The 21,110-nt window shown below is 39.4% G+C and overlaps 1 protein-coding gene across 3 annotated transcripts in view; it reads right to left on the minus strand.

Moving 5' to 3' along the window:
• Positions 1-2,570: 2,570 nt before the first annotated feature.
• Positions 2,571-21,110, minus strand: part of LOC137455415 (lipase member M-like) — a 32,305-nt gene continuing 13,765 nt past the window's right edge. Inside the window, exons 1-10 of one of the 3 annotated variants that reach the window (XM_068166195.1) lie at positions 13,992-14,682; positions 12,327-12,438; positions 10,980-11,097; positions 9,989-10,187; positions 9,235-9,344; positions 8,385-8,521; positions 7,688-7,834; positions 5,640-5,711; positions 4,294-4,365; positions 2,571-3,334 (exon numbers count right to left, since the gene is read on the minus strand). In XM_068166195.1, the coding sequence (XP_068022296.1) occupies positions 3,101-3,334; positions 4,294-4,365; positions 5,640-5,711; positions 7,688-7,834; positions 8,385-8,521; positions 9,235-9,344; positions 9,989-10,187; positions 10,980-11,097; positions 12,327-12,438; positions 13,992-14,008 (1,218 nt within the window). In that variant the 5' untranslated portion in view covers positions 14,009-14,682 and the 3' untranslated portion in view covers positions 2,571-3,100. Of the gene's footprint in view, positions 3,335-4,293; positions 4,366-5,639; positions 5,712-7,687; positions 7,835-8,384; positions 8,522-9,234; positions 9,345-9,988; positions 10,188-10,979; positions 11,098-12,326; positions 12,439-13,991; positions 14,683-21,110 lie in introns of those variants that run through there. The other 2 variants (XM_068166198.1, XM_068166196.1) reach the window with 2 other exon arrangements.

Genomic DNA, 21,110 nt, shown 5'->3' on the forward strand with positions numbered 1-21,110 from the left:
ATCACAGAGCAAGAGAGTTTAAGTACCTACAAATAAGTGGTTAGAATGTTTAGCTCACACCTGGGTGTTCCAGTTGCCTGAGGCTGTGGTAGACCTTGACCTATACTGTTGCCCAGCTAAGGGCCTGCTCCAAATCTAATCTTTTAGGATGAAGAGGAGAAAGTGTCCAGCTTCTCTCAACTTACTGTCTTAGCAGCACTGCCTCTGCTAATTATTTTCATTTTGTTTATGTCAACATGAAGTTTAGTATTACAGATTGTTCTGTTTTCCAGTGAGCAGCACAACTCATGAAAACCATCTTGTTCTACATTGGTCACTCAGTGTTGACATGGCTTCTGTAGGGACCCTTTGGTGCCAAAGGCAGCTTGAATACATCATATAACCTTTCTCACAATGAGGGAAAAAACAAGGCTTCTTCAAACGATTTTCATCAGCTTTGAAAACATACTATCTCAGAAGATCTTTAACTTCTGAATTAATTATAGTCATCCTGGAGGCCCAGTCCTCACTGAAATTGTGTTGATGACCATGAGCAGAATGACACGTCCAGTGTCCTTTGTCAGCTGGACTTCAAGCAAAGTAGAATCTTCCTACATGAGGACTAGGCTTTTCAGCCAATTAACTCTTAAGTGTCTTCAGAAGAACTTGTCTTTCATGGTCTGATGATCATTTAGAAGAACACCAGATGAAAGGTAGATGATTCTGGGAACACAGTTACAAATGCAATGCGTCCTTTCAACAGTGGGGGAAGGAAAGGAGTGACATAAGAACAGGATGCCAGTGATGCTGCAACATAGTTCTACTGTGGTAGAACTAGGTGGTGGAGTCACCATCAGTGGAGGTGTTTAGGAGGAGACTTGATGGGGTGCTTGGTGCCATAGTTTAGTTGATTAGATGATGTTGGATGATGGGTTGGACACGATGATCTCGAAGGTCTCTTCCAACCTGGTCTATTCTATTCTATTCTATTCTATTCTATTCTATTCTATTCTATTCTATTCTATTCTATTCTATTCTATTCTACCTACAAAGGTAGTTCAGTAATTTCTTAGTGAAAAAAATTGCAACTTGGCTGCTTAGATGTCTCTAAGTGACAATGACTTTCATGAAACCAAAAATTAACCACACAGAAGAGGTCCTGCAACATGATGTATAATTCCTCCTCATGTGCCAATGACATTTCTAATTCAGTTTGTCCAACTTGTTTTTACTGATTTCACTGAAAATTCACCATCCTGCTCTATGTTCTTCCAGGTTGCAAGGCAGCTGCACAACTCTGTATCTTTCTGCTATATTGTTATTGAATTTCCCATTTTAAGTATTGAAAACTCATAAAATATGTCTCAAATCCTCATGTGAGTTCCCTGCAAATTGTGAGCTAGTTGACAGGCTGATACTCTGGAGGGTGTTTGCCCCCAGGAATTCATATTAGGTGTAAGAAATGGCCTTGTCTGGAGCAGAGCTGTTCTTTTTCAATCAAGTTCTGCTTACATTTGTGAAGCACAAGGAAAGGGGACAGGCTTCAGCAGTGGGCTCAGGAGGAAAAACAGGCCTGCTGTTTGCCTCGGAAGGGAAAGAGACAGAAATGACAGCAGACATCCAGCCAAGTTAATTTGTTTGGCTAATGAACCATTTCACAGAGTGAGACACATATAATGACACCAGTGTCACCAGTCTCAGCTGTACCTGCCCTGATTAGCATCTCAAAGTTGGCCCACATAAATATTTGATTCAGATTGAGGATGAAGATGTCACATTGAAAGGAAACCCCTAGATGCATTGTGTTTCTTTTTACAGTGGGGCTAATGGTATTTTATTGTGAAGGGACCATAAATCATAATGTTGTAATATTAGAACCATGGAAGCTACCCTTCAAGTAAGTATCTTTGTGCATAACTACCTATTTGAAACAAGACTGATAGAGATAGAACTCTCTCAAGAAATTAGACAGTATGATAGTTTCTTCAGAACTATTTTCAAAGTGACCCTTCCCACTACTGGGCAAAGTGCTCTAAATACCCATGGGATGGAGACAATGGGTTCTTTCTAGTAATGTTTGGGTACTTTTCATTTTAGTGTTCAAACCCCAGAGAGGCATCTCAGAGCCATGATAAATGTTACAAGAGCTTTCCTCTGTGGTAGCCAATAGCTTTCATGTCAAAGAGCAGACGTGAGATATCTGCTGGCCTCATAGAATGAAGAATGAGATTGAAGACTTTGAATGAAAGTGTCCCATTGAAGTACTGTCATTGCCCAGATGAAATCAGCAACTTTCTCGCAGCCTGGATAGTTCATATACACAGATCCTGAAAGTGTTTTCAGTAGAGATTGTGTTTGCCGTTATTCCTCTATCTTGGCGAGGGGGCAGGGGGAAGGGCACAAAAAGGAGTTGGGGCTGGGACAGGTAGGGCTTGAACCCAATTTTCCCATCTTCAGGTGTGTGTGCTTGAACCACAAGACAGGCTACTGTTTTATGCTGTGTCTACCCTCCCTGTGTCCCTTGCCCCTTGTGCCTTTTCCCTCATGAAAAAAGTGAACAGCCCTATTTTAAATGAAGACAAACGATCCTCTTTTCAGGAGCGAGCTTCTTCTGTGAGCTCAGGTTTTATTTTCTAGTCATCATCTCATCCAATAATAAAATGAACCAATACCATAACTGCTAGAATTAGTCTTGGCTAACACTACACTATGCCTTTCAGTAACTGCCAGCCCAATAAACTGAGAAATAATATGATGAATGGAAAACATCTTGGGATCATTTACTGTGTTCAGAGAAATTCAATACTTGGATTACTGTTAGTCTCGAAAGAAGAGAGCAGGCTGCATGAAAACCCTGTCTTCTGTTAGCCACAGAGAGTTATTTCAGAATCTAGACTGCATCAGTTAAGACATGGTTTCTGACCCACAAGGATGCCAGAAAATAAAAAGTACAGCATCAGGATGCAGAACGCATTGCAGTGGTATGTGCTGTGAAAAAATGCGTCAGGAGAACTCTTTTCTCTGACTCCAGAAGATACCATCTGATGCAAAAGAAGGTTTTGCTCATATCCAGTGAAAGCAGGTGACGTTGAATGAGTTGAGTCTGACTCCTGCTTGTGGGTTAAGGATACCTCTGCATCAGATCAATAATCTCATTGTACAGGCACAAAGGTGCATCCAACCCCCAGATGAAATCCAAGTGTGCCCATTCGGGAATCCTCTTGTGATAGATGAGCCTCTTAATTTGAGACAGTAAAATGGCTGCATCCTTGGGATCTGCAAGCGTGTCTTGTCCCCCAGTCCATACTGCAGTTGGTACAGTCATCTCCTCTACATTGTACAGAGGAGGAGTAGCCTGCAAAACATGGAGCAGTGCCAGAATGAATGCCCAGGAAAGCACGGAAACCTTTAAACATTCATTTGGGGCTTTCTTCTATCACTGTTCAAAGTAGAGGTACCTAAACCAAGTGCCCTTACTTCCTTGTCTGACTATGATTTCAGGGATGATAGCACATGTGAAGGAAAAATGCCTCCTGAGATACCCTCTCAGCTAGGAATTCATAGGGCAAGAACTGGTTACAAGACAGAAAATTATAGAATGCTATTGCCAGTGTGCCTCTGGATAAAGCACTCTCTCTATCCTTTTGGAGTCCTGGTCAGCTGCAGAAGATATGCATGTCTTAGAAAACACAACATATGACAAGGATGAAGTGAAGCACAGAGTGGTGCTACACAGAAAAAGCACAGGAAATAATTATCCTATTACTTCTCATAACACAAAACCTAGAAGGTAGGTGGGTAGGTAACTCATAATGTTGTGGAGACCGAAAGGGTATGAGAGTCAAGGATGGGATTAGAGTTGTGAATGGAGAAGTTCCTCAGGGACTGCTTGAAGAAAAGGTCCTTTTATCTATGGCTGCCAGAATCTAGGGATAGCTATTAACTCTCCAGTTGTCCTCTTGCTAATATTATTTCCCTGAGCTTGCATGCAGTGGTAACTGTTTAAATCATGGTAGCAGGCAAGACACCACTTAGGTCTTACTCATGAGACATACTCTTCTTTTTCACAATTCATTTTCTGTCTTTTCCTGCCCTTGCTTCCTCTTATTCCTATTGATAATTTAATTGCCAAAATTTGATCTTCCTCTCTCCCTCTCTTTCGCTTTTCTTTTTAAAAGATACCATTTCCATGAGTGCTTGCACGCTTTCTCTGTTGATGAAAGTAGTAATACTTTCATCTACTTGTATTCTTGCTCTCCTCCTGTGTGCTTGTGTATTGTTCAAGGGTGATAATATTGTTTCACCAAAACATACCTGTTGGTATTTCCCCATGTTCTTCTCTGAACTGCCCCAGTCATAAGCTTGGAACTTCCCTGAGCGAGCCTCCTAAGTGGATGAACAAGAGAAGACTAGTTACACAGCCATCGCACAGCAAAGTTGTGGGTTCTTTCCCTGTTGAGCCTCTGATTCTAATCTAAAGCCTCAACAGCAGTTCTTCTAAGAATTATGAAAGAGCCAAGAGTGATTTAATTAAGTGTCTCAATTGATGAAAAAGAGTCAGTTGTTTTTGCCAGGAGAAAAAATAAAAAAACCCCACAGCTTCTGCAGCAAGACTTAGGGCTGCTCTCCCAGGAAATTTGCTCTAGTTTGTAAAATTGTTATTAAGACCTGCCTCCAGCAAGTTCTCACTACTATTGCTGAGTCCTTTTCTGACAGTTGCATTGCCATCACTCAGCTCTGTGAGTGGCTGCTCTTTATCTTTTCTCTTCCCTCTCTGGTTTGAAGAATTCACCATTTCTAGTTCTTTCCCTGTACTCCTTGACTTTGTCCTACAGCATGGGTTGTCACTACTATGAAAGACAAGATCAAATGGGACCTTAATATTGAAGGTAAGATGTCTGCTAACTTCTTTAATAGTAATAACAGCAAAATCAGTGGAGGCTTAGAAGCATTACTGATACATGTTTGCACTTGCCAGTCTGTGGGTACATGCTGGATTAAACCTGAGCCAATTTTCAGAGCTGCCCCATTGTGCCTTTGTAGCTCTTTTTCTTTATGAGTCTATGCTGTGGTTATGAAATAAATTAATCAAATCTAATATTTTCTGTCAATTCACAGCCAAAAATATTGATTTGAAGTAAAAGCCTGTGCATATATCACTCTATCATATCCATGTGTTTGCTGTTTTTAAAAGTGCATTATTAACATTTTTGCAGGCTGACTGTACTTGTAGCTGCTTCTGATCTGCTCCAGAGCCTCCAGTGCTGCCAGGAAACCTGCCCTGCATGCAGCAGCTTCTGTGACTGGAGCCCAAACTTATTGACAGAAAGGCAGCTTTCCTCATCACTGCTTTGTATAGAGTTGTGGACATAGTTTGTAAGAGGTATTGGATGTACAATGAGAAGAGTGATACATACATCTGCACGCATTTCTACACAAATCTGAATGTACCTCTATCACACAGGGTATTTCTATCCTGCTGGCAAAAGAAGGATCCATGAAAAACACTGTTTTGAATTGAGATAGCAGAATTAAACTGCGAACTTCATGTGTTTCCAAGAAGTTAGCAATGGCTTCACAGCAGCATATCAAGTGTAGCCATAGTATATCACTCAGCGAGATGTGAGTATCTATTTTGTCTTCCAGGAGTTTGCTAGTACCTGACTCCAGTGGATTATGTTCTGCACGGAAGTTCCACCTGAGGTTTGTGCAATATACACGTCGATTAGGTTCTGAAAGAAAATATTTAGTAAGTATTCTTTTATTCCTTTCTGTTCAGTTGTACATCAAAACATCTGCCACAGTGGTGTCATCTATCAATAAAACCAAGAGAAACTGGAGTGGCATGATTGGAGACTCACTCAGAGTTACTCCGTATGTGGTGATGTATGAGGGTTGAAGTGACACCAAAAGAACAGCCTTTGACCAGAACATTTTCCAGGATGACTAAGAATAGAAAAGAATTTACAAGTAGAAAAGACAGACTAGAAAGCCAGCAATTTATACCCCAAACTACATGTTGGTTTTTTTCAGGAGTCTGTAACAGATTCTCTGTGAGAGGGAATTGCTGTTGGACAGAACAGCAAAAGGAACTGCAATTGCCTGCAGAATGAATGCATGGCTGTTTGAAATAAGTCCTGCAGGGGCTTCTTAACCATCTGCTATGTGATCCTTCCCCACAGAACATGCTGTGTGCTATTTTTTAAAACATGCTGGAATTACAGAATCACAGAATGTTAAGGGTTGGAAGAGGCCTTGAAAGATCATCAAGTCCACTCTCCTGGAACAAAATGCTGGAGAACAGGTCTTATGAGGAGCAGCTGAGGGAACTGGAGTTGTTTAGCCTGGAGAAAAGGAGACTGAGAGGAGACTGTATTGTTCTTCTGAAAGGAGGTTGCAGCAAGGTGGGTGTTGGTGTCTTCTCCCAAGTAACAAATGATAGGATGAGAGGAAATAGCCTCTAATTATACCAGGGGAGGTTTCGATTTGATGTTAGAAGAAACTTCTTTACTGAATGGGCTATCAAATACTGGAACAGATTCCCTAGGAAGGTGGTTGAATCACCATCCTTGGAGATGTTTAAAAGACATAACTTAGCACCAGACTTGGTAGAGTTAGATAATAATTGGACTCTATGATCATAAATGACTTTTCCAATTGAAATGATTATGTGGTTCTAACATTTTCAAACCCAGGTGGTCTGGCCTACAGCTGTACATAGCATGACCTTCCCAAGTATATCTTAACCCTCAGTGTCCGACAACTCTTTCTTAGGTACCCCCTAGATATCCCATGTCTCTGAGCACAGTCCTGATGGTCCAAGGCTTGGAGGAGGTGGACATGTGGGAATACATATGTTCCTCTCTCCATTGCAAAGAGCTCACTAAATCACAGAATCACAAAATGGTAGTGGTTGCAAGTGACCTCTGGAGATCATCAAGTCAAACACCCCTGCCAAGGTAGGTTCACCTAGAGAAGGTCACACAGGAACACATCCAGGTGGATTTTGATTGTCTCCAGAGATGCAGACTCCACCATCTCTCTGGGCAGTCTGTTCCAGTGCTCTGTCACCCATTAAGTTCTTCCTCATGATCAGATGTAAAAAGACTGGTCCCATCCTCCTGACACCCACCCTTTAAATATTTACAAACATTTATGAGATTCCCCATGAGTCTTCTCTTTTCCAGACTAAAAAGACACAATTATCTCAGTCTTTCCTCATAAGAGAGATGTTCCAGATGTGGCCTCACCAGGGCAGATCAGAGAGGGGAGAGAAATTCCCTCGATCTGCTTGCCACACTCTTCTTGATGCACCCCAGGATGCCTTGGAAACATGAAGCAGGTAGGAGTTTTATTTCTTCCCTGGTGTGTCAGCATGCTGCAACGATTTGCAGTGAGACCAGCAGTAAAAGTGTGAACCAAGAGCAGTACCCTTGGTGAGGTGTGGCAGAAAGCTGACTGCAGTTTTGGGAAGCTTTGATCAGCTGTTTACAGCTGATCAGGCACTGTAAGGCTGATGCCAAGTGTTATTCTGAGGAGTAGGCAGTGATCCCCTGGCAGTGGTGGGGCACCCAGAAGATTTTGCTATCTAGTAGTGGGGACTGTTCCCTGTAATGTGACATGGAACAATAAAAAATCACAGTATAGAAGGTAAATTTTGAGAGTAGAAGCTTAAACTCTCAGTAGAGCTGGTAAGAATTGCACATACCTTGTCAATGTTTTTCAGGTTACAGCCACCCAGACTGAAGAAGACACTTCTGCAAAGCCTGGCAAAAGCTCGGTGGCTACAAACAGGGGCCATTATCTTTCTTAGATGTTCAGTCTGGTGAAGGAATTCTCTTTTGCCAAGCAAACTCTGTGAAATGCAAAGGTAACATTCATTTAAGAATGCGCATTTGTACATTGTGCTGTCGGTTTTTAAAGTTGTTTGTGTCCTGTTTCTCTTCTCCAGCACTTTCAGTGCTTCTCACTTGCTTTTTTTTTTTTTTTTTTCATTTGCCAGATGATGTTTTCAGTAAGAAGTTCAGTGGTTTTCCCTTGCGTCAGTCTGCTCAGGCTGATGTGTCACACCACTTTTAACAAAGAGATATGCTAAACGCTAACTCTAATTTATATTTTATCTCTAAGCTTGCACACTGCTTGCGGTTTTTGTCTACAGGAATTTTGGAAGCCTTTGAGGATCTGCATCTCTGTACCTCTCCAGGTGACCTGCCCCAATGTTGCACTATTGCCCTAGATTAAGTTTTTAATGTCCATTCTGAACTTCCAAAGGCCTCAATCATAAGGTAAACCTACCCACATGCAAATGAATAGATTTCATAAAGCCCTCTACTTTCTGTTTATCCATTTCAAAAGCTGAACAAACAAGTATATGGCTAAACAGTTGAAACCAAGATATCACATACCCTCAGCAATTTTTCAGGAAGGTGGAGGAGTTTTGTTGCTGGGCTTCTAGCATACTTAATAGTAGCAACAGGTGCCAATGCAAAATAGAGCTTGATTTTTTGAGCCAGCTCTGGCATTGTTGAAAATGCAATGAAAGCTGAGAAAATAAAAAAGATTTTAGAAAACCATCACGTGTACTTTAGATTGTTTTCAGTATTTATAAATGTAACTCTCCAATTTCAAAGCTACAAACAACCTTAGCTGTTCAGAGGCTATGGTTCAGCTTAGATTTGTGCGAAATCCCTCTTCTCCATGTGTTGCCAGCTTGTATTTTTATTTCCCTCTTCAGAAAGAAATTTCTTTCTACATTTTGTCTTTTCAGCATTCTCCCAAACCCATTTAAACATAAAAGCACATGTTTGTCATACATTCATGCATTTCATATACTATTTTGAGCAGCAGTTGTTTTTCTTCTGGTCAACTGAGTTTCTTTTTTGGTTTGTTTCTTTCTTTGTGTGTGTGTGTGTATGTCCAACTTCCCTTTCTGTACTCAACTTCCTATTTTGTTTGTTTTGATCAATTGACCATCTGCAGTAGGGCACACCCAAACATCTTGAAAGGAAACAATTTGCATGACCCACGGTAATTTCTAGTGTAATTCCAAGTCGACAGATTTACAGCAGCAGTGCTTTTGGCTCTTTGTGTTTTATTGTCTTTATAATAAATAAAGAATGCCTACATGCTGAAAACAGCTTATACTGTGTTTTTCACACCTGCAAAGAGTTAATGGATACCCCAGATACATTCAGTATCTCAAATCACATTTTATTCCTGTTTTCCTGAAACATTTGTCTGTTGTGCGTAACTTACCAACGGTTGTGCCTTGTGAGTAGCCAATATAGTACAACTTTTCCTGTCCTGTTTTCTCCACAATGAAATTTATTGCTGCTGGAATATCATACTTTGCCATCTCATCAAAACTGTTGGCAGGAGATTGAAAAAGATGCATGCATAAATTAAAAGTCAATTTGAATGCTCTTTTTTATTACAGACTCATCAGCAAAGAAACAGCATGAACCATTTAGTGAACCATTCAGATATTGTAGGGTCTGTGTCTTTCTGGTACTGGATATGGAATATACTGCTCAAGATATTCTGCAGTGTTTTCTCCTGTGTTTTCAACAGAAGGGCTATAATTTCAAGAAGTATCATATTGAATTGTAATGTTCCACACAGAAGGAAGGAATGGTGATTCACGAAGAGAGCTCCTTCCATGTAATCACACATTTTATGCAATTAGGCTCTGAACAAAAGGTCTATTTTAAAATGTCCACTAAAGTCAGTGCAGAAATGATTTGTTTTCTCCTTCTGCGATTATAGTGGTACTGTTATATGCAGAGTAGTGCCTCTAAACAGCTTAAAATTGCTGCTAAATCTGTAGTTTGAAGAACCTTTTCTAGCAGTAATTAAAGGAAAGTAGTTTCCCCCCCTATTAAATCTCACACAGCAAAAGAGGATGTAACAAATGCTTTTAAAAGGTAGCATATGTAAATCCCTGATTGGGACAGCTTAAATAAATATGTAAGGATGAGAAACGGAGATACCCTTCAATGGTTCAATCTACCTGAAAGCCCAGAATTCATCTTGATCAATGGTATAATTTTGATGTTTTCTGGACCAGCGATTCCCTCTGCTATTTCCCATCCAAACATCAAAGCCAGCATCAGCTAGAAGGAAGCCCAAGCTATTGTTGGGTAGGTTTGTGACCCAGTTACTAGCATCTCCCAGTAATCCATGTTGGAGAAATACAGCAGGTCTCAGAGCTGAAAAGCAAATCAGAAACAAACAAAAAAGCGACTTTTAAAATGTCTTGATTTTTCTGGTAGTTCAGGGATTTTGCTCTCCTGTATGTATGAGGTGTCCCTGCCCATGGCAGGGGGATTGGAACTAGATGATACTTGTGGTCCCTTCCAACCCTGACTGATACTATGATACTATGTTGTTTCTGCACCAACTTATAGGGAGATGTCTAGTCATAAGAACAAAACATTCCTTTGCATAAAGAGAGAACTTCTTAGCTCCTGTGAGGATTCGTGGGAAGATCTGTCTGACACTAGCAAAAAAACATCTCAGCAATTGCTGGTCATTATTTGTATAGCTCTACTACTTTAGCTTGAGATTCTCAGCACTGATATTTAGATTGAAAGTGTGGGATTGTTTACAGAGGCTTCCTTTGCTCAAAGTGTGAATCACCCCCTCTTATTAACCAAGTGTAAGCAAAATTAAAAGCTGGAACAGAAGAGGATCCTCTCAGAGGAGGATAACTGGGAAGTTCACAACCTTTACTTCTTCTTTTAAAAACTTTTTGCTCATCTACTCTTTTTGTGAGGTTAGATGCTTCACAGATAACAGATATTTTATTTTTTTTTTAATTATAAATAGGTTTACTTGACATAAATTGTGGTGATCTTGCAGGCTGTTTATGGCAGATGGAATTCTCTACTAAAATTTTGCTCATCTATATGAGCTTTGATGGACATTTTGCAAATATAAGGTATCTCTTCCCAGAAAGTGCACTATCTAGACTGAGTTTATGTCATATAAAAGAAGTGTACCTGGGTTTCCCTGATTCTGTGTACCATAAGGGATTCTGTTAATGGTAATGATATAACCATCCTCTGTAGCCACTTCATACTCCTCACAAGGATACCCTTTGTAAGCAATGAGATCATTCTAGAAGAGAAAGTACAAATGCATTTGCTTGCAGAAGTGGATTTCATATACTGTATCCGTAAGTTATTCACAATGAAGAAATGTTAGAGAGCAGATACCACTGGGTATTTAGCCTACATATACTGAGCATCTGAGTAAAGCAGTACCAGATGGGATAGTGTAACCCTGAAATGACAACAGACTTCCTTCCTTCTTTGTGTTACGTCCAGGATTTGACTATTCCGTTAAAATCTGTCATAAAAAAGCTGTGTTATATTACTGTCACGCAAGCACAAGCCCTTGCATTCTAATGGCAGAAGAATCACTACAACATCATAGCAGGAGCTTACGATGTCCCACAGATGAGATTAAGAGGTTCCTGAGTGCATGCTCCTAATCTGTTGCAACGCAGTGAGAAACCATTTTATTTAAACTACCTTCAGAGTAATTCAGAGTTTCACAACTGCCCTTTTGTGATTGGTACATATACAAATGAATAACACCGAAAAAGTGTTGGAAAAAACAGGATCGGCCACTTGCATAGTCACAAGTGACATCACTAGCACAGCCAGTTGTAAGCTCTGCAACGAGTATTACTTTTGACCCGTAGCATTCAACTATTTTCTCAAAAAGGATTTTAATTTTTTTTTGATAACTTGTACTCAGACAACTACTCAATGTAATTTCTCATGCAGGACAGAAAAAAAAAAACCAAGATTTTAACAGGTGACTAAAATCTAAGCTTACTTGGCAGAAGGTGATGTTTTGAAAAGCTGGCTATTTCTGATTTATGCTGGTCATTTCCAAAAAAAAAAAAAAAAAAAGAAAAGAAAAAAAAAGAGAAAATAAAAAAGAGGGAAAAAAAAAAGAAAAAAAAAAAAAGAGAAAAAAAAAAAGGGAAAAAAAAAAAAAAAAAAGGAGGGAGCAAGCCAATCATTATTTAGATTCCTTTTTGATGAAGAAATGCTAACTTTCTAGATGGTTGTTCTTTCAGATAGAGGATAGTGCCAGCAATAGCAAAGTGGTAACTGACATTTAAAAGGATATTAACTCTGGAGATTTACTAAGGAAAAGTGTTTGCCTTCATTGCTGTTAAACATAAGACGTGCTCTTGCACATGCAAAAAAAAAGAAGAGCAGGCAATAGTATACAGAGTGATTAGAGAGGGTGGGTTAAAGGCAGCTTATCTATCTTATCACTTGTAACACCTAGAAACACCTCTTCTATGAGACATGCACCAAGCAACTTACAATATTCATAAATGCTTCAGGGTCCACAGCTCTTTTCATTCTTCTAAATTCTTCTGAACAAGTAATCCCCTGAAACAAATATGTCACAGCAGCAAACAGCCATATCTTCTCTCTGAATAAAACAGTATATTCATCTGTTAGTAGTTCTGCTCTGCACTGTAATACAGACAGGTTCTGTGCTTTTCTGACAAGGGAAGCCTACTACTGAAAGAAACTAGCCTGGTACTCCCCACTTGTTAATTAAGTGGAACAAAGCTGACTTTCAGCGCCTATCTGGGAGAGTATGACAGGAATCTGGATTTTCTGCTTGGTCTGGACCAAGACATTGCTCTCAATGAGAATAAAAGTATCAGTGAATCCAAGGAAAGGAGCAAAGGTTTTGGAGACATGGATTTTATTAATTCTTCTGAGAAGCAAGTCAGTTGCTTTACTATGCCATGCATATGTCTGTAGATTAATTAGGAAATATTTCTGGCTGACTCTATGGAATTCTGAAGTTACAGATCATCAAATAACTAAAGCAGTCATTGTCACAGTGGAGTTATCAAAGTGGAGACAAGCAAGTTGTTTGACAGCTGGAAAAGCGATTAAAAAAAACAAACAACAAAGTGAAATATTTATTATTTAAGAACTTAGGAACCCAAATAAAACACTTCTTTGTAGCTGTCTGGCGTAATTTGTGCAAGCCTACCTAATGGCAAACTTTATCCACTGCACAGGATGAAGATGGAGAAAGGAAAAGAAAGCTTTGCTAAATGTAGATAGAGGCTGAGTGCACGGACATCACAGAATGACAGAATCACTGAATCACAGAATCACCAAGGTTGGAAGAGACCTCAAAGATCATCAAATCCAACCTGTCACCACAGACCTCATGACATCCAGTTTTGTCCAGGAGATAAAGAATTAAACCCCCTGAAAAAATACTCCAACCAACCAAAAAACCACCACCACCACCACCACCAAAACACCACAACAAAAGAAAAAAAAGAGAGAAGAAACTAGCCTGCTTAGATGCACACATACCATCTTTGCAGTCTGTGAATACCTAGCTCAAAGACAATGAAGAATGTTTGAATTGTAATTTTCTGTCTACAATACACACACCCTCAGAAACCATGCCTAAACCTCTGCTGTCCCAGTGATGGATCTTTAAGATTGAATCTGTCTCTCCCTCCCACCCCCAAAAAAAAAAAAAAAAAAGAAATTCCATTGCATTTATTATTTTACCAATCAAGACACAGCAATAATTTATATTCTAACTTTGCAATACTACATTCTGATATAGTTATATGTTTTAAATATTTAGCTCCTTTTGTAGAAAAAGAAACAGGTACTTAAAAAACTTTATTTTACTGATCTATCCTCCTTTCTTTTGGTCAAAAGACTCTGTTTTCTTACTGCCACACTTGCCCCTTTCTCATGCTTCTCCAGGTTTCTCAGTTACCTAAATTCAGGCTGAGTCATGCTACTGCTCTTTAAATAAAAGGAACCTTTCAAGAAATAGCCATCCTTTCACCTAAGTGACTTACAAATAAGACAATGAAATATCTTTGGTCTCAAATAATAAAGCAGCTCCTCAAGCCCAGTCTTGATGTTGTCTTTTACAAATCCCACAAAGTCTTCATTAGTTTTGGGCCAGAGATAACTTAAAGCATAACTGACCTTATGCCAGAAATCATGTGTTCAGCTGAGTGACTGAGATGGCAGAAGAATAGAAACAGTTCCTGACTGCTTGGAAGCAGTGCTGGGTAAAGACTGCTCCAAAATAATGGTCATGCACCCTTTTTTCCCCAATCATGCAGCACGCTGACAATAAAGATCTATTTCTCACTAGTCATTACTTCTATGATAGCTTCAGCTTTCCTCTAAGGCAGCACCAGAGAAAGGTGACTCCTTTTATCCTCAGTTCTCATGTTTGTCATCTCCTTAGCCACCACAGCTATAACAAGGCTCTTCTTACTATCACAGGTTGCTGGAGTTATAAGGAGAATACCAGTCTCTGTAGAGTGGCAGAGTAAGATCAGGAATTTTGAAAACAAATATGTTCATAGATATACTTTATCATACCTAATGAAATTGTCAACAAACCTGCAACTACTTTCTCTTTTCCTAACAACTGGCTTGCTCTCATGTTATGTGTAAAGGATGGAAGGAATTCAGATTCTGATATTTCTATAAAAGTTATTACTTTTTTAAAAAAAAATATTTTTTATTCTTTTCATGCTCATGTTGCTGTTCTGTAATTCTGCATTGGTTTCAGGAGATTTTCCTTTATTCATATTTCACCTCTAGAATGGCCATAGAATGAAAAGAACAGTTCCTAAATGAATATTTATGAAGCTAGAATGCTTTTTGACATTCTGTATGGACTTGGGAAACATTACCATAATGGCCACTTGTCTCAGCAAGCTCAAGCGTTCTAGGAGTGGGCCAATACTGTCCAGCAGTAGAAGCAAGTAGGTCTGAGTCAATTTTTAGATTTTCAGGACAGTGAGCATTGTGAGACTCTTTTTGTATGAAGTACAAGCATGATGAAGCCATATTCCCACAGTGGTGTCCTAGATTTTACTAAGACACAAACTTCACAGAAGTATGATTGAGACTTTTTTTTTTTGTTAATGGACTTTTCATTCTGCCTGATCCAACTTGATACTTTTAAACACTGAAACTAATTATTCTTTCTTATCCAGATCCATACTCTTTTTCCTCCAGATATTCTTTACAGATACCATATTCTTTACAGATATCATTTATCCAGCAGTGCAGATTAGCTTGCACACTTCCATGAACCTACTGAGGTTTTGAACAAGCTTTGATATTTCTATTCATTTCATAGCTTGCATTCTTTCTCCTTGCAATACTGGCTGTGGTTAGGACGAGAATTATTTAATGTATCCTTGGAGCTTGCTTTCTTTAATATTTCAAAACAGAAAGAAATATGAAGGAAAATTTCTGGAGAAGGCCTGTTCCTACAAGATTTGGTATCAGGCCTTCAAAGATAAATATAAAGGCCCAAGTTTAAGTTCTGTCAGGGAATTAAGGCAGGTAAAGGTTTTCAAAAAGATGGTTTAAAACATGTAATGTGTTCAGATATTGACTCTACACATGGAGTGGGTTGCTGTCTCTTGATTTCCTTTCACATAGTTTTAAAGTCTCAGTGTCATGAATTCCATAAGCAAAGAGTTTAAATGTGTACATGCCTTTGAGTACCTCACACTATTTTAGAATATACTCTCACTTTATTTAGAATAAACCAAACCAGGTTGGAAGAGACCTTCAAGATCATCGCATCCAACCCATCAACCAATCCAACCCACCCAAACAGCTAACCCATGGCACCAAGTACCCCATCAAGTCTCCTCCTGAACACCTCCAATGACGGCGACTCCACCACCTCCTTGGGCAAGATGTGCTCCAAGATGTGCTGCTAACTTACAGTGAACAAAGCCAGCTTCATGCTTTAATGTAAAGCAATTCTTCCTGAGTAAGAGGACAATGTATCAATGGCATCATATCATAAACAGAAAACTAGTGGATGAAGTTGTCATTGTAGGATAGTGACAGTATGTGTGTGATGTGACTGTTTGAGACAAAGAAATAAAATGAACAAGGGTAAGTGCTAGGTTGATTTTTCTTAAACACAGACATGCACACTATTGTAAGTTGACAGGTTTCAGGGGAAGTTACACTCTAAACAGGCATAGAATTTAGCGAAAATGTTTAAAGGTTGAAATGTTGCTGTCAGAGGTGTGGCTGCAGTGCTTCATAAATGTAGTCATAGGCATATGACCTTTAAACTGGTCTGTCTAGGTGCCCTTATATAACTAAGTGCCTTTGAATAAATTGTTGACTGCATGTTTGTTTTATGAAACCTTGGATCCTTCCAGTGCTCTTTCTGGATAAAAAGAAAAAGGAGAAGAGAAGAGAAGAGAAGAGAAGAGAAGAGAAGAGAAGAGAAGAGAAGAGAAGAGAAGAGAAGAGAAGAGAAGAGAAGAGAAGAGAAGAGAAGAGAAGAGAAGAGAAGAGAAGAGAAGAGAAGAGAAGAGAAGAGAAGAGAAGAGAAGAGAAGAGAAGAGAAGAGAAGAGAAGAGAAGAGAAGAGAAGAGAAGAGAAGAGAAGAGAAGAGAAGAGAAGAGAAGAGAAGAGAAGAGAAGAGAAGAGAAGAGAAGAGAAGAGAAGAGAAGAGAAGAGAAGAGAAAAGAAAAGCAGAAAATAAAAGAAAAGCAGAAAATAAAAGAAAGAAAGGGAAAGAAAAAAGAAAAGAAAAGAAAAGAAAAGAAAAGAAAAGAAAAGAAAAGAAAAGAAAAGAAAAGAAAAGAAAAGAAAAGAAAAGAAAAGAAAAGAAAAGAAAAGAAAAGAAAAAAGAAAAGAAAAGAAAAGAAAAGAAAAGAAAAGAAAAGAAAAGAAAAGAAAAGAAAAGAAAAGAAAAGAAAAGAAAAGAAAAGAAAAGAAAAGAAAAGAAAAGAAAAGAAAAGGAAAAGAAAAGAAAAGAAAAGAAAAGAAAAGAAAAGAAAAGAAAAGAAAAGAAAAGAAAAGAAAAGAAAAGAAAAGAAAAGAAAAGAAAAGAAAAGAAAAGAAAAGAAAAAAGAAAAGGAAAGAAAAGAAAATAAAAAAAAGAAAAGAAAAGAAAAACAACAAAAAACCCAGCAATGGATAGAATTCTCAGCATTTTGGTATTTTCTGCAAACCTTTTGCTTTCTTTATTCCCTCCTGCCTCAGGAATTAGACTTGGCTGTGAAAGTGACTTGAGAATGGAAGGTATTTGCAAGCAGCTGAATATAGTAGTTCTTCACGGATCAAATATGTCCTTTTGGCATCTTCATCCAGCTGGTGTAATAGTTATCAGAACCATTTCACTATTTTGAGTATGTTAAGGAGGGCCTCTAAAGGAGGCTTTATTGAGAGATAGTCTTGGCTTTGTGCAAATTGCCGTCCAGGAGTCTCCAAGGGAACACATGGAAGAAAAAACAGAAGGAACCTCTCCATACGTTCATGTGACTTAAAAAAATTTCATGCCATAACAGTGAAGCAGTTGTTTCTAGAGAGTGAGCAGAACACTAAGAATACAGTCCAGCAGTGCATTTTCCACATCATCCTTGGGACAATACCTGGTTTCTGACATTATAGACACAACATCTGCCCTCAACGACACCTGCCTTGGCTCTAGCACTGTTGGCTTTCAGCACAGGTATGTCTGGAGTGTGCAGGCACAGCCGTCATGCCCAGCAGTGCCTCCTAACAGGGAGGAGAGTCCATCCAGTGGATTCCACACACAAAGAGATGCAAGTACAAAACCATAAAACACCAGTAACAACAGATGCTGCTTGAGTTAGAGATTCTCCTCATCTCTGTCAGGCCTGCAGAAATATTCCTGATGCTCATGATCAGGGTAAATGTCATGAAGTAGCCTGGAGGGCTCCCAGAAACTGGGCTGAGCATTCTTAAGTGTTGAGTGAGGTAGCTCTGAGTTGGCACTTACATTGTTATGAATCTTTCATGTGACAAAGGTAAAGTAAGATGTCAAAAGGAAGGGCTAGCGAGAGCTGCATGCTTGTCTCTTCTGCTCACACTGCTGACACCTTGTCTGAGAATGTTCCAGGCAGTGCTGTCCTTCCCTGCCCAAGCCCCAGCCACCCATAGAAGGGACAACTTGCAAACAAAAAGCTCAGCACCAGCCCCTCTGTTGACTTATCCAAAAGGAAACACAACTCCTGAAAACAAGAAGCATTTCCGTTTTGGCTGATGCTGCAGTTTGCGAAACGTATGCAAGGCAGGGTTTCTTCACCTCTGCTGCAATTCATGAGCTTTGCATAACTATTTGAAATGTTTTGCCCCATGCTAGTTTTGTGGTAACGTACACAGCAGTATCTCCTCATCCCCATATGCGTCAGCTGTAATTAGAAAAAAATGTAAAGAATTCACAGATCTGCATACACCTCTGTAGAAAGTGAAATTCAGTATGATTTCTTTCTCATGCACTTGTTGCTAAATTAGTGGGACTGTGAATTCAAATCCTTTGGCAAAAGCAACTTGAAACTCTATGAGCGCTAAGCAGGAGTTACACTCAGTGTGCAGCAGTGAGCACTACTCACTGTGCCCCATGCAGTCCTTGTAAGGTTGTACCATTAAGCACTGGTAAAGAAGGACTAATGACTGAGGCTGGGGTTGAGTTAAGCAGTTTGCTCTGGTCAGTTTTGCATTGGCATCAGCAGGAGCTACAGAGTTATTTTTAAGGATGGGTCAGGGGGGTTGTGGGCAGAGTGACTAGATTTTTTTTTAGAACTAGGAATCAAAGTAGTGGGTTTGCTCTGGGACAGAGGGAGACTGCTCAGGCTGGCATTCTTCTGTATCTGTAACTGGGTTGGGCTGGGATTAAGTTGGCAGCAGCACAGTGTGTGCAGTGAACTGAGGTCAGGGCTGGGTCCTGTGCTAGCTGGCAGCTGGGACCTCTGAGTCTCTTCCTGTGAACAACTTTTTACTTGCCTGCTTTCTACTGAAAAAAATATTTTCAAAGATGAATTCCATTGCTAATTAACTCAGTCTTGGCTTGTTGATTTTTTTTCCCCTATAGAAACAACTTCCCACTAACTTCCACAAGGCCAATAGCTTGGATAATCTGTCTTTCCAAATTGTAAAACAGTTGGTTTTGGTTGAGTTTTTCCCTACACAGGACTTTTTTTGAAACAGTGAAGGTCCTTTTTCTTTAAAAAACAAAGATAGCTACTACTAAAAGTTGCTGCTCTACTCTTGGCATTGCCATTATTTTTCTCACATTAAATAGTCCATCATAAAATAAAAAAAACAAAAAAACAAAACATAATTACAAAATTAAGATGATTACTTTACACATAACACTTAGAACACTGTTTTGATCTTTTGTAGCCAAAAATGAACATGATCAAAGTGTTTTAGCCTTAGCTATAGAAATGCATTTTAAATAGAAGATCCGCTATCTAATGTAGCCTTTGAAGCTTTCCCTTATAAAGAGAAAATGTGTCTGCTGACCCCAAAGTGATGCACTCTATTTTACTTGTCAGAAATATTTAATTCTCTTGCTAAGTGAGGGAAGTTTACTTCTAAAATGTTAGTTTCACAACAGGGCACAGAAACAGGACAAATGAAATTTACAGACCACTTCCAAGCTGCTCCATCTGATGTTGCACTAGACATCCAAAGTTTCCATGCAACAAGGGATTATTCTTTCATTAAGACAGTATCAGATAAGGTCATAGTTCTCACCCTCAAAAAGAAAATCCATGTCTTTTTTATGGTCAGGATGACCTCATTTTGTGAAGTGTCTTGAGACAGGAAGATCCTTCTACAGAGTAGATTCCTGACTGTTTTGCTCCCTGACACGTATAATGGTGGCCATCTGAAAAGTGATGACTTCTCCAGGTCTTTGTAGGAGGACAACGTATGCCTTAGTGGGGGTGCTCTGTGCTAGTGGAACTGCCAATCTTAAAGAAGAAACAGGTCTGAAAAGCCAGTAGCTTGTACTTTCCTTTTGAAAGTCAACAGGAAAACTAGTTCATGTTTTCACTGTCCAGTGAGTTGGGGTGCAGTGATCCTCAGGGTAATTCTGATCTGAGCTGGTGGCATCCCTACAGAGCAGCATGTAGGGACACCTGCTCAGACCTGCCCTTAGCAGCACCGCTTTGAGCATCTGTACTCCTTGTGCTGCACCATGCTTCTCAGCTGGCAAAGTTGGACTGCATTCTGCAGCACCACTGCAGCACTGCTCAGCCAAATCGCTCTGCAGTTGTTGAATCCACAGCCTTTCTCAGGTCATCCTGGAATCTTGAAATAACTGGCGTCCAGGTGTTACAAGTAAGACATGGAATTACTGGTCACTGTTGTGCCATTCTGCCTAAGTAATTTTAGCCTTCAGGGCTCGTTTCCTTCTTGCTGCTCAGCTGACACCTCTGGCTATGAAGATTTTGTGCACAAACTGTCCCCAATATGAACAGTGTCTAAGGATTATTTCCATTCAAGCTGTGTTCTTTCTGATCTGATGATCAGTAAACGAACATTATAGCTGAATTCCTTACTCATGTGCCCTAAAGGATTGGCAGAGACTTAAGAGAATGGACTGCTGGAAGTAAAGAAGTCACTGACAAGGTTTTGCTTTGAAAAAAAGATTTAAACAGAATTCTAACAGGCACTTAAAAAATTCTTGGGGCAGCCAATGCTGTCAACATTTTAATTCAAGTCTATCAGAATTTTTCTGTGTTTAAAAAGCTCTTCTGTGAGCACTAAATGTAGCAACACTGTTTTCCTGTCAGTTTGTACCTTACAGTTGATTGCAAGCTCCAGTTGAATATTTCCAGTAATTTGGGCATCTCTCTTCCTCTTCCTCCTCTTCTACTTGTTCATAAATTTATTTTTTTCATAAAACACATGAAACTTTAATTATTTTGCAGAGGACTATGCTGTTGTCAGTGAAAACTGGCCACAGGGCTCCAAATTTACAAAGGAACATGCAGACAGTATAATCTCCTGGGCTTTGTTTCCGTAAGAAGGGAGCTAAGCCATTCTCTCTGAAGGCTTTGAATAAAATCACTGTATAGTTCTATACTGCTGATGGATTGCTCTTCTTCATGTTTTGAAAAGGGCTTGCAAACATTTTGCCATTGCAAACATTTTTTTTAGACTAGTGTTATTTTCAAATTATAAAGACAAATGAGTTATTCTGATATTATAGACCACCTGATGTTACAGAGTCACACCCTAAGGGGCAGTTTTGTACATGTTGCATATACCAGGTACTTGGTTTTTAATTTC

The sequence above is a fragment of the Melanerpes formicivorus genome, unplaced genomic scaffold (genome assembly GCF_026170545.1).
Source record: "Melanerpes formicivorus ecotype bairdi unplaced genomic scaffold, bMelFor1.0.p_v2 SCAF_98, whole genome shotgun sequence".
Classification (NCBI taxonomy): domain Eukaryota; kingdom Metazoa; phylum Chordata; class Aves; order Piciformes; family Picidae; genus Melanerpes; species Melanerpes formicivorus.